At 49.2% G+C, this 21,911-nt stretch overlaps 1 protein-coding gene across 1 annotated transcript in view; it reads left to right on the forward strand.

The window, feature by feature from the left end:
* The window catches only part of PODXL (podocalyxin like), a 43,938-nt gene extending 22,494 nt beyond the window's left edge, over positions 1–21,444 (forward strand). Inside the window, exons 2-8 of the mRNA XM_081148103.1 lie at positions 10,531–11,166; positions 12,476–12,726; positions 13,056–13,127; positions 15,514–15,670; positions 15,926–15,987; positions 16,187–16,354; positions 17,348–21,444. Coding sequence (XP_081004229.1) covers positions 10,531–11,166; positions 12,476–12,726; positions 13,056–13,127; positions 15,514–15,670; positions 15,926–15,987; positions 16,187–16,354; positions 17,348–17,545 — 1,544 coding nt within the window. The 3' untranslated portion in view covers positions 17,546–21,444. The remainder of the gene's footprint in view (positions 1–10,530; positions 11,167–12,475; positions 12,727–13,055; positions 13,128–15,513; positions 15,671–15,925; positions 15,988–16,186; positions 16,355–17,347) is intronic.
* The last annotated feature ends 467 nt before the right edge of the window (positions 21,445–21,911 follow it).

Here is a 21,911-nt window from a genome sequence, read left to right on the forward strand (position 1 = left end):
CGTCTCCATCTCGCACCCCGAGTATTATCACCGCCGCACTGCACCCCCTCTGAGCTCTAACCGCCGAGCCTCTGCCACCCAGTTCTCCTGCTCAAGCGCACCCACAGCACCCACAGCGCCCACAGCGCATCGCTTGAACTCAGCCAGCCAGTCTGGGGACCCGTCACTTCCTCCCTGCTGTCGGCCTGTCTTTATCACATATTTCACTACCCACCATAATCCATCCCTATCTTACAAACCTCCTCAGCTCCCTTGTACCCTCCCCCGCCATCACACCCACCTAGCAAACCCCATTCCCCGTGAACCCTGCCTCCACTTCCCTCGAGCCTATGGCAAAGTAGGGGAGCACCGCTAGGTAAAACCGTATTCTGGCTGATTGGATTCATTTTAAATTCATGGTTTTGTGCCTCAATTTGGCACCAACTACTACTTGGCAGTCATACTTTTTTCTTCTGAAAGTGTGGTCCTCTGCCCGTAGCATCAGAGCCACTTGGGAACTGGTTAGACAAGCAGATTCTCCTGCTCCATCCCCGACCTGCTGAAACGGAAACTCTGGGGCTGGGTCCACAGCCAGCCGGTGCTTTACCAAGGCCCAGCCGGCTCCGATGCTCACCAACGTTCGAGAACCACCCTTGTCCCAGGCTTACTTCCCATTTCCACCGTGTTGCATACTTTTCCCTGCCACATAGCTCCCAGCGACTGCCATGCTTCCCTTCGAACCTCACATTTGATAAGAGTTCTCGACGCACAAGCTCCCGGTGCTCCTGTCCACTAACTTCACTCGGCCCCAGCCGGGCTGCCGCCTGCACTGTCCCCGCGGAGCCCGCACGCTGACCCGATTGCCAGGGACTTCCCCGTTGCCCATGTCATCGTCCAGCACCGCCACTCCCTCCTTGCAAAAGCAGTCAAACAAAACCAGGAGCCCCTGTCTACCTTCCTATCTCCCCCAGCAATAGCTGTTATCCTAAACTGAGTGTTAAATTCCGTAACCTTTTAGCAATATTTTCTCTTTCTGTCTCTAAAATTACATTTAGTTTTGCCAGTTTTTGAACCCTATAAATAAAACCATATAAGTATTCTTCTTGCTTTTATTGTTCAGTATTTTTAGATGAACGCATGTTAATATATGCGTTAGATAATCAAATATAATACACATTCACTGATTTTTTTTTTGTGCTGTTTAGTATATATCCATTATATGAATATATCATAACTTATTTATGCGTATTACTGTTAACAAACATTTGCTCGTTACCTACATGGGGTCAATACAAAAATCCTGTTAGGAGCATCCTTACGACGCACCCTGATGTCACATGTGTGCCTCTTCCTAGGGTAAGTGCCTAGTGGCACAACTGAAAGGCAGAGACTGAAGGCGACGGGCCTGTTTCACCTTACGTTTCACCTTACTCGGTAAGGCCAGGCTATTTCCAACGTGCTCGTACCGATTTACGCCACTCCACGTTTTTGCTACTATTCACCAATCTTGCGTATATGAAGTGATCATTCTTATTTGATTCAGCGCTTCCCAAATTACTAACATTTCCATGTGTTTATAGGCTATCTGTGCTACTTTTTCAGTGAAATAACCTGTTTAATTCTTTTGTCTATTTTTCTATTGGGTTGTTTCCTTACCTATAGAAGTTTTTAAAAAAATATTTTTTAGATACTAATCTTTTATGACTATATGTTGCAACTATCTTCTCCGGATTGTTTTTTATTTCCCTTTTGGTTTCTTTTCTGCTTTTTATTTTTAAATAATTGTAGATTTACAGAGAAATTGGAGAGATGATACAGACTGTTCCTTCAGCTTCCCCTAATGTTAACACCTTACATAACCACTGAACATTTATCACAACTAAGGAATTAACACTGGTACAGTACTGTTAGCTAAATAAATTGCAGATTACTCATATTTTCCCAGCATTTCCATCATGGTCTCCTTTGTCCCAGGATATGACACTGCATTTAGTCATGTCTGACTAGTTTCGTTCAATCTGGGGCAGTTTCTTAGTCTTTCCTCAACTGTTCCCAACCTTAATGGTTTTTGAGGGCACTGGTTGGATGTTTTGTGGAACGCCTTTCCATTTGGGTGTGTCTGATGTTCTTTCAAGGTTAGATTTCGTTTGTTCATGTATTTTTAGAAATACGACAAAGGCGAGGTTCCCTTATCAGGGGACCTGATGACTTATGGCTCATCGTGACCGTCACTGGGGATGTTAGCCTCGATCACTGGAAGACGCTGTGTCTTCCAGGTTTCTCCACTGTAATGTTTTTCATTTTCTCTTTCTGTCCTTCATTGGAAGGGCCGCTAAGACCAGCCCGCACTCAGCGGGGGTGCGAAGGTTTCTCCTGCGGGGACGGAAGCGTATGACAGCCTTGGGGCTTTTTCTCTAACGATGGCTTGTTTCTTCCATCCCATTTATTTTTTTTCATTCAATCATTTATCAGCGTGGACTCATAGGTATTTGTTTTATTCTTTTGGTTCCAATACAATATTTTTTATTTTGTTGCTTAGATGGTTCCAGGTTTGGCTGCTGGGAGCTCTTTGTCTCTTGGACTTGCCCCTCCCATCCCTTACTTTCTGACATTACAAGATGTTCCAGGCTCATCTTACATTTTCCCTACATGAGCACGAGGACCAGGTCATTTCTGCAGGAGCTCAGGTCATTTTGCTGGAGAACGGCCGTGTCCACTTGATGCCACTGGCACGTTGCTGCTCTTAGGCCCTCTCAGCGGACAGAGGTAGGAAATCGACGTTTGTGTGCTAACCCGTGCATGCACACAAACCTACACATTCATCTCTCTGTAGTATATATACATATAAACACGAGCTCGTACTGACTTCTCCAACATCACACCCCAGGGTTCACTTGGCTTCCTCCGCACCTGCCTCGTTTCTGTAGCTCCCCTGACAGTGAGGAACCTGGCTCATGTATATCTATCATATTGTTTGACCAACCCCAGTATACATGTAAAGTAGATTTAAAATTGATAACCCACACCCTCGTGAGAAACACATTTACCACTTAGAGTACACTGTTTATATAGAGTCCTTTTTGTCTTAGCTTTACAGTACCCGGTCCAAAAACCATTCTCCGGTTGCTTTGGTCAACTTTGCCCCCCATCTCTCCAGTGAGGTTATGTCACATACATTTGTAACGTAAGTAAAATTTCCATGGCCTCCATTGTATCCCCGGATTTCCTGAACATCTCGGTTGATGTCCCCCCTAAACGTGCACTAAATAAAGTTAATTCTTTAAGGTGTACTATTTTATGGGTTTCAGCAAATGCAGAGTGTTGTATCCATCACCCCAACACCGTATGTAACGGATCCATTGCTCTAAATTGAATTCCTCACCCTTCCCTCAACCCCTGGTAACCACTGGTCTGTTCCTATCCCTATAGTTTTTCTTTTTCCATGGTATCAGACAAATGGAACCGAACATTATGTAGCCTTTGACTTCTTTCACTGAAAATGTCTTCAAGATTCATTCATGTTCCATGAACCGATCGTCCATTCCTTTTTATTGCTGGGTAGGCACTGTATGGATGCATTACAATTTGTGCTCTGTCACTTGAAGGACATCTTGGTTGTTTCCAGTTTTTGGTGATCAATGAATAAAGCTGCCATAAGCATTTACATAGAGGTCTTTGTGTGGCTGTAAGTTTTTAATTCTTTGGGGTAAATAAATAAGAATGGACTTGCTGGGACATATGGGTATTGTCTGCTGAACTTGAAAAGAAGCTGCTGAGCTGTTTGCAAAGCGGCAGTACTATTTGGCGTTCCCACGGACAATGTTTGAGAGCTCCTGTTGAATATTTGGTGTTGTCGGGTTTTTTTAGCCGTTCTAATAGGTGTGTAATGGTATTGCATCGTAGCTTTCATTTGTATTTACCTAATGACTAATGATGTCAAACATCTTTTTTGTTTGTCATTTTTATATCTTGGCAATTTATTTTTCCTTATAGATCTTTTGCCCACTTAAAAAATTGGGTTTTCTTTTTATTGTTGTGTTTTAAGAGGTGAGTTTTCTTCTTTATTGAACTGGCTGGGATTCTCTTATAGTGTTAAAGGGGGTGATGAGAGATACAGCCTTTCCTTGTTCCCAAATTTAAGGGCAAAGCATTCCATCTCTTCCCATTAATAATGATGTCAGCTGAAGGGTTATTTGGAGATATCATTTATTAGGTTAGAAAAGTTTCCTTCTATTCCTGGTTGGCTGAGATTTTTTTTTACCACGAATGAATGATGAACGTTGTCATGAATTTTGTGACTATATTGAGATGAATACATTCTTCTTATTTTACTGTCGATATGGTGAATTGCACTGATTGATTTTCAGATACTGAACTATGAGATGAACCTCATCTGATCAGGATGTATTATCCAATTTATATATTGCTGGATTTTAGTGGTCATTAGGGAAGTTCAAATTAAAACCACAATGCAATACTACTTCATGCCCACTAAAATGTCTGTAACGGAGAAAACAGCTGTCGGTAGGGACGTGGAGAAATTGGACCCCTCAGACGCTGCTGGTGGGCACGTAATATGGGGCACCCGCTTTGGAAAACAGTTTGGCAATTCCTCACAGTGCTAAACATAGAGTTACTGTAAGGCCCAGACATTCCACTCCAAGGTATATACCCAGGAAAAATGAAGACGTGTGTCCACACAGAAACTTGTACACAAGTGTGTAGCATTATTCATGAGAGCCAAAAAGTTGAAACCGCCCAAATGTTCACCAACTGATGACTGGATAAACCAAACCTGGTCCATCCACACAGTGGAATAGCAATAAAAAGAAACGGTGATCTGACACGTTCATCACCATGGATGAACCTAAAACAAACGTTATATACTGAGTGAAAGAAGCCAGCCATTGAATGAGCCAGACTCACTGTGGGATTCCATTGATGTGAAATGTCCAGACCTGGCAGATCCAGAGAGACAGAGATTAGTGGCTGCCCCTAGCGCATGGCTTTTCTTCGGCTCCGTCTTCAGTGCTCATCTAGTAAGAAGTTGGGCTGGGTGTAAGACTGGTTGCACCAGAGGCTGCAAGTCCTGTGAATAAAACCTGTTTGTTCCCCTGCTTGGCTGCAGGTCTTCCCTTTTAGTGGCTCCCCAATCTCTCACAGCTCCCTCCAGCTGCATTCCGCCTGTTTTTACTCCACACTTGCTAGCGTCTGGGTGAGTGGCAGGCAAGAGGACATCCTCTGATGTTCCCATTAACACACAGGCACTGGACCCTGGGGTCGTGGGTGTGGTCACTAGTGTTCTTGCTTCTTTTCTGGGGTTTCTTGCCTCTTTCCTGCCCTCCCCAGGGGTAAAGAGCGCTTTTATTCTCCTGTTTCCTTTCCTAGGTGCAAAGGGTTTGCACCACTGCCTTCAGGCCGTAACTCTCAGCCTTTGGCCTGCAGTTTAATTCTTTGATTTCCTAGCACAAATAGGGAACATGAATCTGGGCGGTGGCTCATCGGTGGCTGTCATTTTTCTTCCACCAGTGCCCTCAGGCTGTAAATTTTGTTGACTTCCACTGAAAAGTGAGACTTTTATTTCCCCCCATAGGGGATTTGGGGCTATATGGAGTTTCAGCAGCACCTACTGTTTACCTTCCCCAGCCATCCCCACCCCGGAGCTTTCTCAAGCTTCTTCCTTAGGAGCCTGGCGGGACTGCTGGGGGAAAACCTAACAGGAGTTTAAACCTTTCAATGCCTGCAGCTCCCAGGTTTCCCACTTTCACACTGGCCCGCACGCGGCCTTTACCAATTCATTAAAAATGTTTCATCTTCTTACCGAACTTTGTCCCGGGTAGTGAACACTCAGGTCCAGTTTCAGGATAGTTGTTTGCCCATGACCTCAGTTTTCCAATGGGCTCAAGAAGAGTCATTAATTTTCCGTTTCTCCAACTTTTTTCTTCTTGTAAGGGTAGGAGTGATTTTTTTTCCAACTATCCTCGTTAGCTGAAACTGGAAGTCTTGTGGTTTCTTTTGGTGAATATAGGTCCTTATTTCTGGTGAAGCCAAATTTATCCGTCTTTTCCCTTGGTTTGTACTTTTCATGTTTTGCTGCTTGACAATCGCGTATGAATGAATTCTTTTTACTGACACAGGTATTCAGGCAAAACAGACTACGCTCTAGAAATTTCATGGAAGGTTAGAATATTTGACCCTTGCATCGAGGCTTGGAGTTTCTCTGTGAGAGAGTTATTAACTACCAATTCAATTTCTTTGTGAAAATAGAACAAGTTATTATTTCTATTTCTTCTTGAGTCAGTCTGGTAAGTTGTATTTTTCGTAGGAATTTGTCTATCTCATCTGCTTCAAATTTATCAGCATTTTGCCCAGTATGGCCTGTACTATAAATGTGTTATCATTACACCTCACATTTTGTATTTATGCCTTCTGGCTTATTTTTTCCTTTGATCAACTTCACCAAAGGCCTTACTATTTTATTAGTTTATTTAAGAAATGAATTTTTGGCTTTGTTGCTATTTGCTGTTGTCTTTTGGTTTCTATTTCATTGATTTCTGCTTTTCTTGTTATTATTTCATTCCTACTACTTTTTCTTTGGGTTTATCTGGCAGTTTCCCACGATCAAGTTGAAGAGTATATAAAGGACTAGACCTGAGCGGGTCGGGTCCTAAACAGATATGTGTAAATTACAAGGTGGCCGGCCACACCCTCAGCGGGCCTGTTCCTGCCACACTGCCACCTTTCCTCAGCTCCCCTCAAGGTCTCCAAGAAAGGTCGCTCCCCGTGATCTGAGGAGGGGAAACGTTTTGCTGATGTATGTGACATGCGGGGGCCTGGCAGGAGTGGACAGCTGTGGGAGAACAGCCTGATTTAGGGGAGACGCTGAAGGATAGTGTAGGAAGTTCTTCCAACGGGCAGGTCATTTCACGATATTCCACAGAGCACACAGCTTCCCCAAGGAATTCACTCTAAGGCGAAATAAGAACATTCACCTTACAGGATGTACTCACCTGACGATGCATCCTACACTTGGTAACACAGTGAAGTGCCTCGGGGCGGGAGGGGGCGGCAGATGTGCTTGGGACCCAGGGATTTCCTGTGTGTCTCCTAGGACTCTCACGTCCAGTCGTAACAGAAAATGGGAAAGCTCTCCCTGACGGCATCCCTGAAAACAGCTCTCAGAATGAAGTCCAGTGTCGGGCAATAACGGTGTCGGGTGCAAACTGAGGCCACCCTGCTCAGTGCTGGTGGACGCGGTGTCCCCAGCAGCCGAGTTCAGGGGAAGGAGTTCTGGGTGCTGTTTCTGACTTAAGCCTGGCTCTTTTTTTTTTTTTTTAATATATCTTTATTGATTACAGAGAGAGGAAAGGAGTGGGAGGGAGAGATACAGAAACATCAATGATGAGAGAGTCATTGATCAAGCCCGCAACCGGGCATGTGCCCTGACCGGGAATCGAACCCCGATCGCCTGGATCCTAGGTCGACGCTCAACCACTGAGCCACGCACGGCCGGGCAAGCATTGCTCTTTAACCATCTCAAGTGACTCTTAGTTAACTCACTATCTTCTCAATACATTCACTTTCTGTTTAAAGCAGAGTTGATTTCTGAGGTTTGAAACTGACACCCCTGGTTTTTATAGTGGAATAAGTGGGGCAGGGGGAGCAGTCTAGAAGGTTCAGTTGTGTCCTCCCCAAAAGATGTGTTCCAGTCCTAATCCCCTGTACCTGGCACCTGTGAATGTGACCTTATTTGGAAATAGAGTCTTTGCAGATGTAATCTTGTTAAGGTGGGGTCACACCTGATTAGGCTGGGCCTCAAATCCAACAGCTGGTGTCTTTGTAAGAGCAGAGACACAGACACATGGAAGAAGACCACGCAATACAGAGTCATGGGTGAAGAGATGCAAGCCAAGGAACACCAAAGATTGCTTACCGGGAAGAAGCAGAGGTGCTTCCCTCATGCCCTCAGGGGAGCACGGCCCTGCCCATTGCAGAGTTCTGGCCTCCAGGACTGAGAGAGGACACATTTATGTTGCTTTAGGCCACCCGGTTTGCGGCCTATGTTACCGCAGCCTTGGGAAACTAATACTTCATTCAAGGTGCCCTGAGTCTGTGAAAAGATTCAGTTCTGGGAATTGGATGCATGGCTGGCTGTTTCTCTATTGTGATGATTCAACACGGGTCTGTCTGCTAGGCCGAGAGGTCAGACACTCGTGGGCTGCCCATCCATTTTGGCCCTACGGGATCCTTGATTGTTAGCGACTGTCCCCAATTCCCTTCCCGAGACTGTGCTGATTACCATGCTGGTATCATACCCACCTTTCGTCCTGGAAATGGGATCCTGCTCTTGCCTCTACTACCCAGGGAGTCTACTGTCCATCCCCACTGAAATCAGCAGCACCTCCCAGCATACCTGGCCAGTGAGGAACGTGCTGCTAAGTCCCTGCAAGAATACCCCAAATTTAATCAAATCCGAGACACCATCAATAAGACACACTGTTGTCTTACGAACCGCTTAGGGGGGGACAGAAAACACTGGCGAAGTGTGGTGACTTACAATAGTTTGTAATACACCCTCATATCAGAAACACGAACAAACGTGCGTCTTAAGACTCATGAAATACAGTGTTTCTCAAAGCCTTGGTGGGGGGTCATTTAAGCTCTTTTAAGGACCAAAGTTAGAATGTGAGTGAGCAGATCCACTAACACTTCTATCTCTAAAGCCTTGGATTCTTCATAATTTTTTTAAAAATTGATTTATTGGGGTGACATTGATTAATAAAATTATACGGGATTCAGGCATACAATTCTATAATATATCATCTGTATATTGTACTATGTGTTCACTACCCCAAGTCAAGTCCCATCACCATTTATCCCCCCTTTTTCTCTTCCTCTACCTCCCCCCAGCCCCCTTCCCTCTGGCAATTGACTCTTCCTATTCTTTATCCCAGGGCATTTTTGGCAACTTAACTTTATTTAATGGGGACTACCCTTGAGTCCAGGTTTCAGTCAACCAGCTAAGAAACCAATGAGAACTCTTTCTAGCTGCTTGAGTCAGCATATTGAACCCCAAATCCCTGGTATGCATGCCTATGTTGATCAGTTCAGCCTGGTATAAAATTATGATTATCCCTTCTGATCTAGCACCCTCATATTTGCTAGACTTTACGCAGATATTTTCTAGTATAAGTCTTCTCCTGGGTCGATTCTGTATTTGTGTTTCTGTGGCATACTGGAGTCTCACTGTTGCCATAGGTTTGGGGGAAATGAGGAGCGGTGGAGATGAGGAGCTCAGGGGAGGCTACTAAGGGTTTTCGAGCAAGATGGTAGCTGCATCGTCAGACAGGAACAGTGGCCGAGTCTACTGGCAAGTGAGCCACTGCGGATGGAGACTTACGGCGACTCTGATTCAGCCGCCACCTCTCACATGTCACCATTGCAACGCTCAAGGCCCTATTTTCACACAGGACAACTGGTGCGGTTACGAGTCAAACTAACACTGTAATTTGGCAACTCATGGGATCAAACACTTGTCTTCTCTTAGCTTTTCTCTCTCCTTTGGGGCCTTTGCAGGTTCCGTTCCTTCTGCCGGGTACACTTTTCCTCTCATTTCCCCACACAGCCTTCTCCTTGCTGTCCTTCGAGCCTTAGCCTAACAGTCGCCTCTGAGCTTCCTTTCCTTGGCTCCCCATCTAAACGGCTCCCGCCTGTTCTCTGTATCATTTGCTCATTCACGCCCTCCACGGAGGCCAAGAATCTGAGGTTCCCTTGTTCTGTCTACTTGTTTAACCTGCGTCCCACTCCCTGGCATGTAAGCTCCCTGAAGGAATGGATGATGTATTTTATTCAGCACTGAATCCCAGGGCCCAGAGAACCTGCCACTGAATGGCTCCCTCAAGAAAGAATTCGTTAAACAAAGCAGCAGAGGACCTTCGCCCCCGACCCCCTGACAAGGTTAAGCTACCAAGCTAAACACAGTCAGCACGTTGCACTTTCCCTCCTCCGAATGTCCCACAATTATACTTAAAGAGACATTTGTCGTGGCAGCTTGATGGTCAGTTTCCCCTTCCAGATGACACCACCCCGAGCACAGGCATGCCTCTCCGGCCTGCCGAGGACAGGGCAGTGCCACAGCGGGAGTCTGCGGGGTCCCCTGCAGGGTCGTGCGCCTGGGAGCGAGGGAGGGAGGCACAGGTGATCCTGGCGGCCTGGTTCTGTGGTGTCAGACGGGAAGCTCCAGGGCATGTGCGCGGGGCCGGTGGGCAGGGCAGGGGGTCCACTGTGGGCTCCACGCACAGCGGGACTAGCTGGCCTTGCCTTTCATTCGCCAGGGTTTCCATTGACTTTCTCTGCTTCACTCTCAGTCTCCCCCTTAGAGGCTTCTTGAATCCCAGAGAAATCTGGGCCCATCAAGGGCCCAGGCCTTCGGCGGGGTGAATGGCAGAGACGGGAGCAAGGCCCTGGATCCCGGGGAGGCGCCGGAGAAGGGTGCAGAGGAGAACTTCCAGCTGACGCCCTAATTTGATTCTGTGTTGTCTTTGTGACCAGATCCCAAGCACTCAACCGAACCTACAACCACAGACAAGCCAAGCACAAGTCTAACAACCAACGTTAACACAGTGGGTCCCACCACAGCCAAACACAGCACCGTTGTGACATCGGCTGTCCAAGCCGGCGGAAACACACCCACAGGGTCCAGTGCCTCGGGGCTGGCTCCAGCCGCAGCCCAGCCGACCACAGCCGTAGTGGCCAGCGACCAAGATACGAAAGCAGCCTCCGTCAGCGCTGCCACCACTGTGGGTGCCCAGAAGGGGATTCAAACTTCAGATCAGACGACAGCTATCCCGGCGACTACCCCGATAAAGTTGGAAACCACGAGCAGCCAGAACGGGATTAAAGTTACAACCCAGGCTGCAACTCAAACTAGAACCAGTGCTGCTACGTACATCATGACCACTAAGGGGACCCTTCAACCTCCACATGGGGTTAACACCTCAGACGCCACTACTGTTGGTCCTTCCTTGACCCCCCCAATGGGCACTCCACAACCGACTCCGCGCCCTGTTACTCCGAATCCCCTGGGGAGCTCTCCTGAGGCACCAAACAAAATGACTACGGCTTCAAGTGGCGCAGGCATGACGACAGGGAACACCAGCGCATCTCAGGGGACACCCTCCACACTCAGTAAGTAATGCTTTTTATTTTCAAGCACGAAGAAACTTATATTTTTAATCCTCGCCAGAGGATATGTTTTTATTGGTTTTTTTTGGGGGGGGGGCATTGATCGGTTGCCTCTTGTACGTGCCCCAACTGGGGATTGAACCCGCAACCTTTTGGTGTACCGGGCGATGCTCCGACCGACGGAGCCACCCAACCAGGGCAGGAAGAACCCTAAATGCTTAGAATCTCTACAGCTGCTCAGCGGGAAGACGGAGATTCATGCTCAGGGTTCAACGCTGTTAAACAGACGCCACCTTCACTCAGCCCGTTTCCCATTTCACTGAGGAGCAGCAGTGCTGTGTACCGAGAGGTCGGTGTCGTGCCCTGCCCGGGGGTGCACAGAGACACGCCAGCTGTCTATTCGTGGGCAAGACTCTGAGAGGCGGCAGTGGCGGGGTATTATTAGAAATTCTCTGGAACAGTGTTTCTCAAACGTGTTTGATGGCAGTCTACTCTAAGAAATATACTGTTTTTGCACCATGATGCCGGACACATACATGTCAAGTATATGTAACACCCACATAACTGATACAGATTTTCACTAACCAGGGCTTATCCTTACTATATGTGACTCACTCCAATATTTTCTATTTCATTCCATTTCCTTTTTTTTTTTAAAGTGCTGGTCTTAACCCAGTAAATTAATTTCGGAACTCACTGATGGATCGTGAGCCTCCAGGTCATGAGCCATGTCAGATCTATTGAATCAGAATGTCTGAGTGCAACCCTGAGAATCTGCATTCTCAAGATCTCCCAGGGTAATCTGGGTGCACACCGAAGTTAACACACGGCCGCACCGGGAAAGCATGGTCCAGTCCTTCTGTAAGAGCAAGGGCTCTGAGGTGGATGAACCGGGATTGAAATCCTGGCTCTGCCACTTGTTAGCATGTGGCATGAGGCAAATCGTCAAGCTCCTCTGAACTTCAGCTGCCTTGTTTATAAAGTAGGGATGCCTTCCTCCTAGGGTTGTTGTGAGCATTAAATAAGAAAGTACCTTTGAAGCACTTAGGATGGTCCCTCCAGGACGCCAGCGCCTGGGTAATGTTAGCTAATGCTGCCCACGTCCCCTGTCATTGTTGGGACTTTCATCTTTTTCTTAGGCTGGCTCGCCCAGCCGGACCCATCCTGCACTGTTACAGGAATTGACCTTCTCTGCCTGTTCCACCCAGGCGGGGAGTAAGACCAAAGAACCTGAGGAAACTGAGAGCAAGGCAGGCTGGCCTTTTCTCTGAAAGGGGCCACTCATCTTTTCTCGCCACCTTTGTCTTCCCAGTTACAGCACCACCACTGGTGGTTACTTCACAAGGAAGTCAGCAGAACTTCAGCAAGGTGACAGCCATCACTGGGGCCTCTCCCTCCGTCACTGGGACCTCTTCCTCTAAGACTCTGCGGCCTGCTGTTCCTTCTTCAGGACCCGTGGCCACGCCGCCTGTTGGACCCACAGGCTCCAGCACTCAGTTGGCTCCAACTCCCCACCAACACTCCAAAACCTCTTCTCCCACCTCAGTACTTGAGAAGACCAAGGTAATTCCAGCAGGGATGGGAGAGCAAGAGCGCCCAGACTCGGATAGAAGGGGCCCTACCCGGGAAGAGCCTTTCCATTCGCCCCTCCGGCCCAGGGCCCCTGGCTAGGGCAGTAAGGAGCGGTCATCCAAGTGCCCTGCTCCCTCCTGGCTTTGCCGGATTCAGGCTTACACAGCTGGACACACCTGGCTCTGAAACTCTGGCACAGAGAGGCCCCTGATTGCCAGGACCTCCTCCTTTGTCTCACCCACCCAGGGGGCGGGAGGGAGGGGTCAAAGATGGGACCCTGTCCTCTGAGCCTGAACCTTAATTCTAGTGGCTTCTTGCAGATACATTGCGAGCCTCCCGAACGGCTGAATGAGAAGATGCTCATCCTGAACCTCACAAAAACCAGCCTCTGTGTGAGTTCCTCGCCCACCCTGATTTTCACCTCAAATGCAGTTTAGCAGCAGGGTTCAGGAAGGTGGAATACAATGAGGTGTTCCTTCAGAAATGGGACTGAGAGATGTATTCACTTTCCTGGCTTTGTTTTGTCCCAGTAGGAAGGAGCCCCATCCCATCTGAGGGACCAGGGAGGTTCAGGCTTTGCTAAGTGAAACCCACCCCCAGGGCTGCTGCAGGGCCAGAAGCACCAGGTGTCCTGGGCTTTCGCTCTGTAACTGTTCACATGCTCTGAGCGCCCGGAGAGCCCAATCCTAGCTCTTCTTTGCCTCTAGCTCTGGGTAACTTTAAGTCTATCTCTGTGGGCTTCCAGACCTCAATTATGAACGAGAGGCTTCATCTGCCTAACTCTCCCTGTTCTTATCATCTGGTTGTCTGTTTCCTGGTCCGTGGCCTCAGTGGAAGAACAGCATGGAGAGAATGTTCCACTAGCCCGAGGAGTCAGAGCTGCTGAGGATCAGAGAGCCATTGCCAGCAGCTGTTCTTCCACTCAGGGTGGTGGGTGTGTATATTGGGGCGGGGGTGGGAGCATGTGTGTGAGTGCAGCAGTGTGTGCCTTCCAACTGCCAGTCTCTCTAAGATTAAGAGTTTTACTCAGGCCCGGCTGGCGTGGCTCAGCGGTTGAGCATCGACCAAGGATCCAGGGGATGGAGGTTCGATTCCCGGTCAGGGCACATGCCCGGGTTGTGGGCTCGATCCCCAGTTGGGGGGCGTGCAGGAGGCAGTCGATCAATGACTCATCACTGATGTTTCTGTTTCTCTCTCTCCCTCTTCCTCTCTCTGAAATCAGTAAAAGATATATATATATAAAAAAGAAAAAAGAAAGAGAGTTTTACTCAGTAAATGGCTGAGCCCTCTGAGTGCAGGCGAGGGACGGCTCACTGCTGCCCTCTCCTGGCCGGTGCCTGTTTTTGCAAACACCCCTAGGAACTAGAAGGGAACACGGTTTCTAAAGGATGGAGAACTTGGGTTTACACCACTTTAATACCACTTGTATTTTCTGCACTTGTTTCCTTTTGGGTGTCCATTTTGCTGCCATTTTCCAAGTGAATTTTACAAAAGCATACGTTTAGACCAGAGTTTTAAAAGGGAGCAGTTTTCCCCTGAGGCTGGGGCTGCTGGACCAGGCACAAATCACGTTGTTGGCAGGCTGTCACTGGGAGTGAGAAGCATTTTTCCTGTTGCTATGAAGGAAGGTGGAAAGCCCTGGATCCCCACCTGGTGTCAGGCTGGGGAACTAGTACGCCTAAGGAAATTCCAGGTAGAAACCCAGCAGATGGTTTGGGGGGGTCCTGAGGTAAGCCAAACCAAGAGTCCTTTCTTCATCTCGGCCCCTTACTCCAAAATCAGGGCAGAGGAACAGCAGCCCGGGGCCTCTAGATGGCATGGCAGGATTGGGTAAAAGCTGCCCAAACTGTCTTCTTCACCCTCTGCCCTAAAGCCATGTCCGCCATGCTCTTTCTGCTTAGAAATATGGAAAGCTCCCGTCCTGGCCGGGTGGCTCAGTCAGGTGGAGTGGCATCCCATACACCAAAGGGTTGTGGGTTAGATTCCGGTCAGGGCACATAGCTAGGTTGTGGGTTAGGACACAAACAGGAGGCAATCAATCCATGTTCCTCTCTCTTTCTCTCTTTTTCTCTCTCTCTTCCTCTCTCTCTAAAATCAGTAAAAACATATTCTTGGGTAAGGATTCAAAAAATAAAGAAAAAAGAAATACGGAAAGCTCCCTTCCAAGATGCCCCTCCCCTGCGCATCTTCAAGATACTCCCATGCTCCCCTGTTCAGTGACGGCCCCGCCTTTCTTGCTGTCAGCCTGCTTTTGGTTTCAGAGGGTCTTAGCCTAGGGTATGGGCACATGTTTCAACTCTGGGATAGATAACCTTGAAGTGGGAGCTGTGGCCTCCTCTCCTGAGGTCTCTGAACTGGGCATCAAGGCTAGAGAGAGGCAGAGAGAGAACTGGTCTTTCCCACTCGCAGTAGAGTGGGGTTTCCAGGCGGCACCTCCTGGAGAGAGATGATAAAGGTATTAGGTCGTGATCCTTAAAGAGCTTTGAGGGAGAAGGGGGCACTAGGGTGGAAGGCATTGTTCAACCATGGACAAGATAAACTGGGTGAGGGGACAGGGGGCAGAGATGTGCATGGGGCATGGAGGGCAGGGTCCGGTCCTGCAGACAACATCTACCTCATGACCCCTGGCAGGCCTGGGGACGGCACCAGTTGAGGCTGGAGAGGGAAACAGGTTCGTGTTGGCACCAGCACTCTCTGGTTGTGGTTCTGAAGGGCAGCCCCACAAGCCCAGGCTGCTGTCGGGCTCCATGAGGACTCACCTGTGGTCTCTCTCACCAGGCGGTGAGCCCGGAGAAGCCTCCGGATAACAAGCTGGTCACACTTCTGTGCCGAGCAGCAAAGACCAACTTCAACGCAAGTCAAGACCAGTGCGATGTACGGCTGATCCCTGTTCCAGAAATCCAGGCACTGGCAATCAAGGACATCACTATCCAGAGTGAGTTGGGGGCAAAGAGGGGCTGAGCCCTTTGTGGGGTGGGGATGGGGAGGGGGGTGACAGCTCAGGAGCCACGGAGATGGGTCAACACTTGTACTCCCTCAGAATTGTCAAGCCATCCCCCCTCCCAGGCTACCCCAGAGACGCCACTCAGGAGGCAGAGATACAGCATGTACTCCTGTCGGGGCCCGTCTCTGTCCCCAACCAGGTCACTCTGAGCTAGGCCACTGAAGCAGTCTCTCCCTCCTCCCACAGCCAACTTCCTGCCCCAGACCATATACGAATCGCTGAAAGACAAGTGGGATGACCTAAGGGAGGTAAGTGGGTTCCTCCCACGTGCAGGGACGGATTGGAAGTCCCAGTTGCTTTGCTTCACGTCTCTCCTTGTAGAGGAACCTCTCATTTGTAAGCATCTAGAGAGAGGGGACAGCAGGGTGCTGTCATAGGCCCCACCCAACCGTACGCAGAATGGGAGTTCAGAGGGAGAGTGACCCGGCACCTGTTTTTCCTGGCTAGGTGGGAGTCAGTAACATGCAGCTTGGGGATCAAGGACCACCGGAGGAGACCGAGGACCGGTTCAGCATGCCCCTCATCATCACCATCGTCTGCATGGCATCCTTCCTGCTCCTCGTGGCAGCCCTCTATGGCTGCTGCCACCAGCGCCTCTCTCAGAGGAAGGACCAGGTGAGGACAGGGAACCCCCCAGCCCCTCAGGTGCTTCCCATCCCATTCATTCTTCCCATATTAGAGGAAAGTGAATGGCCTCGGACCCAGGCAGACATCAGCCCTTCTAGAAAATAGACACTTAACGTGGAAAATTTAAGCGGCAGCACCGTGGAAGTCAGAGAGACTCGGTTTAAGCCCTCGCTCTGCCTCTCGTCTGTGACCTTGAGCAAGTCATATAGTCTCTGAGTGGCAGGCTCCTCATCTGCGTAACGGGGAGAATATCCACCCGCGGAGCTGCTGAGGAGTCACTGATGTCAGGGGGCCTGTCGAGCCAGGGGTTCTCTACCCACCTCACTAGCGTCGCCATCGTTACGCTTCCACCCAGACTCTGCTGCTCCCCCTGGCTGCGCGCTTGGGCGAGCCTGACAACGTTCCCATGCCTACCTCCCCACACAGCGGTCGAAACAGAATCTCTGGGTCAGTGCGTTTGTTACAAGCTTGCCAGGCGACCCTACTGTGCACCCAGGTTGTGTCCCAGATAGAGACGGAGAGCAAGCACCATCTCCAGACGGCTCCTGTCCGCAGCAGAGGCGCCCGGGAGCTGTGCTGTGCCTGCCTCGCTCAGGCTTAAAGCGGTTGGTCCTCGGCCACCCCATCTGAAGCAAGTGTTTTTCTTACAGTCCTTCCCAGCTCAGGACAGTGGGGTGACGCAGGTGCTGGAGAGGCAGGTCTGTGGGGCAGGAAGGGAGGAGGGAGTCTAGGCCCATTTCCACTGACTTCGTGGGTTTGCCAGCAGGTGGAGGTAGGTGAGCTGGGAATTTTAGGGAGCCCTTGTCTCCAGCCGGCCCTGAGGCAGGCCCTGAGTCGTCAGTAGTCAGGGTGGCCTCCAAGAGCACTTACCACTCATGTCAGCCACACGGGGGTCCCTGGAGTATAGGGGTACCCGTGTGGCATGAAGGCTAACAGCCCTCACTAACTATCCCTCCTTCCTGGCTCGTCTCTCCCATCCAGCAACGACTCACGGAGGAGCTGCAGACCGTGGAGAACGGTTACCATGACAATCCAACACTGGAAGTGATGGAGACCTCATCAGAGATGCAGGAGAAAAAGGTGGTCAACCTTAATGGGGAGCTGGGGGACAGCTGGATCGTCCCCCTGGACAACCTGATCAAAGATGACCTGGAAGAGGAGGAAGACACGCACCTCTAAGCGGGTCTGCTGGCGGCCGCCCAGTGCACGGAGCTCCAGATCGAACCACAAGTGCCAATCGGACAGGGGAGGAGAGTCCTCCCCACTGGAGGGAAAGACTGCGGGTGGGGGGTGAGCAGACTCGGAGGGACCCGCCTCCCAATCCCCACAGGGCCTTAATTTTTCCCTTTCCAAGCTGAACAAATCATATTCTGTCTAGATTCCTCTTGTAAAATAACCCACTAGTGCCTGAGCTCAGTGCTGCTGGGAGAGGAAGAGAAATGAAAGAGCCGTGTAAGGGACTTTGGAGACCATCTCGAATCCCTTCCTTTCTCAGGTGAGATGACTGAGGCCTACAGAAGGTAAGGTCAGGATCACACAGCTGCTTGGAGTCAGCCAGGGTGAAGACAGGCTCCTTCTGCAGTCCGGTGCTCGCTCCCACCTCGCCACATTGCTCTGTCCCCTGCGCTCTCCCCCCCAAGCTGCCCCGGGCAGGGGTGAAGCTGCAGTCTATGGATGGGGTAGAAGGGAGAGCAGGGCCAGATCCTGTCTCTGGGGGACCTGCTTACTTGAAAGTATAGGTCCCAAGTTCAGTTTCCTACCCCAGCCTCGTCTGTCAGTGTTCCCATCCCCTTTGCTCTGCCCCCTCTCTTCACTCAGTTTTTATTCCCACTGTCTCAGCGCCCTGGGACTAACGCAAGTCATTCATCACCCTGAGACCCTTGTTCTGAATTCTGGTTTCTTGGCATTTGCTTAGAGGGGCTGAGACTTAACCCACACAAGACCACCAGTGTGAACAAGGTCTGTTTAGGGGTCTATCTACAGAGAACAGCAGGGGAGCCTCTCCTCCCAGGATGGGTCCTAGCCCATCACCCAAGGCGCTCCTTGAAGGGGCTCCCAAGTGTCCCTTTGGCCTCCCCTTTCCACTGGGAACTAAAATCCACAGCAGCTACTGAAAGCAAAGTGTTCCTATTTTGTTGTTCACTGCTCATCCAATGGGGATGAGACCCAAGCTAGGGAAGCGCTCCCACCCCCCAAGATCTGTGTGAATGAGCAGCTTCAGGAAGGACTTTCCCGGGCCCTAGTCAGCGGAGAGGTGTCCTGACAATCAGTTGAAACAGCCAGGAAGGATCGACTTGCTCTCTATTTCATAGGAAACTCAGGGACTTCTCAAGTTGCTGAGAGTTTTGTTACTTTGATGTATTTGTTTGTTTTTTTAATGTAGCCCTCTACTGCCAAAGGCCAAAACTCAAATTATAGAGAGACTCTTAGTTAGGTCATCTCAGTGACTGAGTCTCCAGAGCCACAGGGCAAGAGAGGCTGAGAATGTGCCGTGTGCATTTTAAGGTGCACATGGGGCAGCCTGGGGGACTGGGTGTCTGTCTAATCCCAGTAACCTTACTGTCCCGCCTTGGAACCCTGTCGTCTTCTCTGCAGTCCTAGTGGGGCTGCCCAGTTATCCTGAAGTTTCTGGTGGCATCTCAGGGAAACAAAATATCGCCTATTCCTCAGTGGAGGGGTGTTGAGGGAGCTCAGCAGTTTGCTGCCACGTACAAGGCACCTGAGGACCGGGCATAGTGAGGTTTAATCTGGTTTTCTGAGAAGAGAGAATCCTGTGTGAAATTTTGAACTTTGCCCAAGGTCTCTTGTTCCTGGACATAAATTCCCTGGAAGCAGCTAGAAAGATGGGCAGAACTGCTGAGGAGATTGAAAGCAAGCCAGGACTCCAGAACCTAGAGGCAGGCCCAGGCTGCGACAGCTCTGATGAAATAGGCTCTTTGCTTTGGGATAGGTTTTTTGTTGTTTAAAGGGGAGGAGCTGAGGAGGAAGATTTATATCATAGCCTTTTAGCCCTTTGGCCTTGGGGTTCAAGTTGGCGCCCCAGTGGATTTCCCAAGAGCTAGAGAGATGCTAGGCTAACAAGGATACAAAAGCATTTGCCCCGATCCTCTAGTGTGCAGACGTTGGCAGGATAGAGAACAGTGCTATTTTGGGGAAACAGAGGAAATCTTGGCATGCTGGCAAAAGATGTTTGCTTCCTTCCTGCCCAGCATTTGGTTCTTTCTACCCAGTGGGTTTCTGTGATGGCCTCTGTGGCAGAGGCCAGGGGTTTCCTCCTTTGCTGATTCTGGGTCGTTTCCCCGGCCAGGCCTTTAGACAGAGACAACAAATATTGAAAAATTGACCAAGGGCTGCTACCCCCAGGCTGCTAGGGGTGAGAGATGATGCCCAGCAAGGACTGGAGAGTAAAAAGTATGCTTGGTCAACAGGAACAACTGTGGCTGTGCCCAAGGAGATACTGGAGAAGCTTTGGGCTCATTTGGGGGTTCACTTTTTTGGTGCATCCCAACTGTGTTACACTAGCCTTTTAGGGCAACTTCAGAATCCAATACCTTGCCTTGGCTTGCTCTTGCCACTAGACATCTATGTCAGAGGCCATACAGCCATGCACCTGGAGAGGTCTCCTTCCCATCTCTTTCCTGGGTTCTAACTGCTGTGGGTAATTCAGATTCTGGGGCTGAGGAGAGGAGGCACACCGGGAACTTCGCATGACTTTTAACAAGTACTGAAGATGGACTGTAAACTCTTTATTCGGTGATACACCGGTTTCCCTAAGGTGCGTAAAAGGCTAGAAGCCACAAATCTGGTGATTGGACAAATCCTGTGGGAAGCATGCTGCCAGGGGAGCGGGCAGAGAAGCCTCAAAGCTTTAGAAGGATGAACAGAATATTCTGGAATCATTAAGACAGAATACGGGTTTCATCTAGACAGATTCCTTTCCCCCCTCTTAATAAGGAGAGCTAGCAGAAAGTTTATTTAAACCACTTCGGAGCTTTTTCCTTTTTGACAATATGCTGGAGAAACTTTGAAAGACAAGTTCAGGCTGACAGTTATATACATATTTCGGTAATGTACATACAGTAGCCACGTTAATCCACCCAGCTCTGCTTTAGGTGAATATACTTTGAAAAACATCTGTGAGAGAGATGGCTGTTTTCTTCTCTGAACAGGGATGTGTCTATTTTACTAGAAATGACAAGTTTTTGCTTGATTTTTTCTTTAATGAAAAGTGAAATGTAAGACAGACTGATGACAAAGTACTTGTCTGGCATATTGGGCATTTTTATTTGAAATGCGATCCTCACACCCCGCTAGCAAGTCCCGGCATTACAGTGAGTGCTGCTGTCAACATGCACTGGTTGGAAAGTGACACTCCAGTCACAGGGAGGGGGTTGTAGGGATCTAGTCCAATCATCATTTTGTTTTTAAACAGAAAACCTGAAGCCCAGAAAGATAAAGTGACTTGGCCCAAATCACATGGTTAGTGGCAGAAACAGGATTAAAACCTGGGTTGGAAGACCGTCCAGAGCTGTGTGCCTCAGAATCAATAAATGCAGGACCGCTGACTGAGCACAGGTACCCGGATGACAAAGGACAGAATTCCCTTCTTGAATCTTGTCCTGCAGCAAGGGGAGGGAGGGCGTGAAGACAGCAATAGGAACCTTACTGATCTACACTTTCTCCGAGTTATTTAGGTCTAAGACTTAAATGAACAATTCTTTTCTGTCAAGAAAACAGTTTTGAATGAGCTGTTAAAATATGCACCTGCTACTAGTGGACCACGGATCAAAGGGAACAAGCCAGAGGAAGTCATTTCCCTCAGGCCTGGTGCAAACCCAACACCGAGGGAAAGGAGGGGGTCACTATTAGACGTGGGTCTTTGTGTTATTAGTGAATGTTAAAGTTTGCCCAGGAGACTGGGGGAGCACTGTTTGGTGGTGGACAGGGGTCTGATGTACACTGGAATTTACTGAGAATTTATTTCTTTGTAAAGGCTATACTTAATTATTGCCATTTTCTTACAAAAATATATTTTTGAGAACTGCATACTGTCAATTAAAGTGCTTTTGTGTAACTGGTTCGGGTCCCAGTATTGTGCTGATTGTGAGCCTGGTCACTGGGCCGAGTGCAGCCACCTCTGTGAGCTGCGCCTGCTGAGCCTCTGGGTCCAGAGTAAAGAGGAAGGAAGCTGAAAGGAAGGGAAGGGGGAGAGGGAGCCTGGAGGTGCGGCCCCCAGATGTCCCCCCGCTGCGCTAGTGCTCGTAACATGAGCCCCTCACAACACGGTTTTATCAGTGTCACCTCTTCCTTCCTTCTAATTCTGCTTCAGATACAACTGTGAACCACCCAGCACTAAACCCCGATCCAGTATGAAAACCCTGATGGAGACAAAACAAACAAAAATATAAAAATAAATAAACGGAGGTTCTGTACTGGCCCTGTTCCTGCCCACAAAAAGATCTGTCACAAGCAGCCTCTGCCCGTCCCTCAACCACTCGAAGATGACTTGACTCTCTTCCTCTAGGGGGGTGTGATCTACCTGCGT

Source organism: Miniopterus schreibersii, assembly GCF_964146895.1.
Source record: "Miniopterus schreibersii genome assembly, chromosome: 9".
Taxonomy (NCBI): domain Eukaryota; kingdom Metazoa; phylum Chordata; class Mammalia; order Chiroptera; family Miniopteridae; genus Miniopterus; species Miniopterus schreibersii.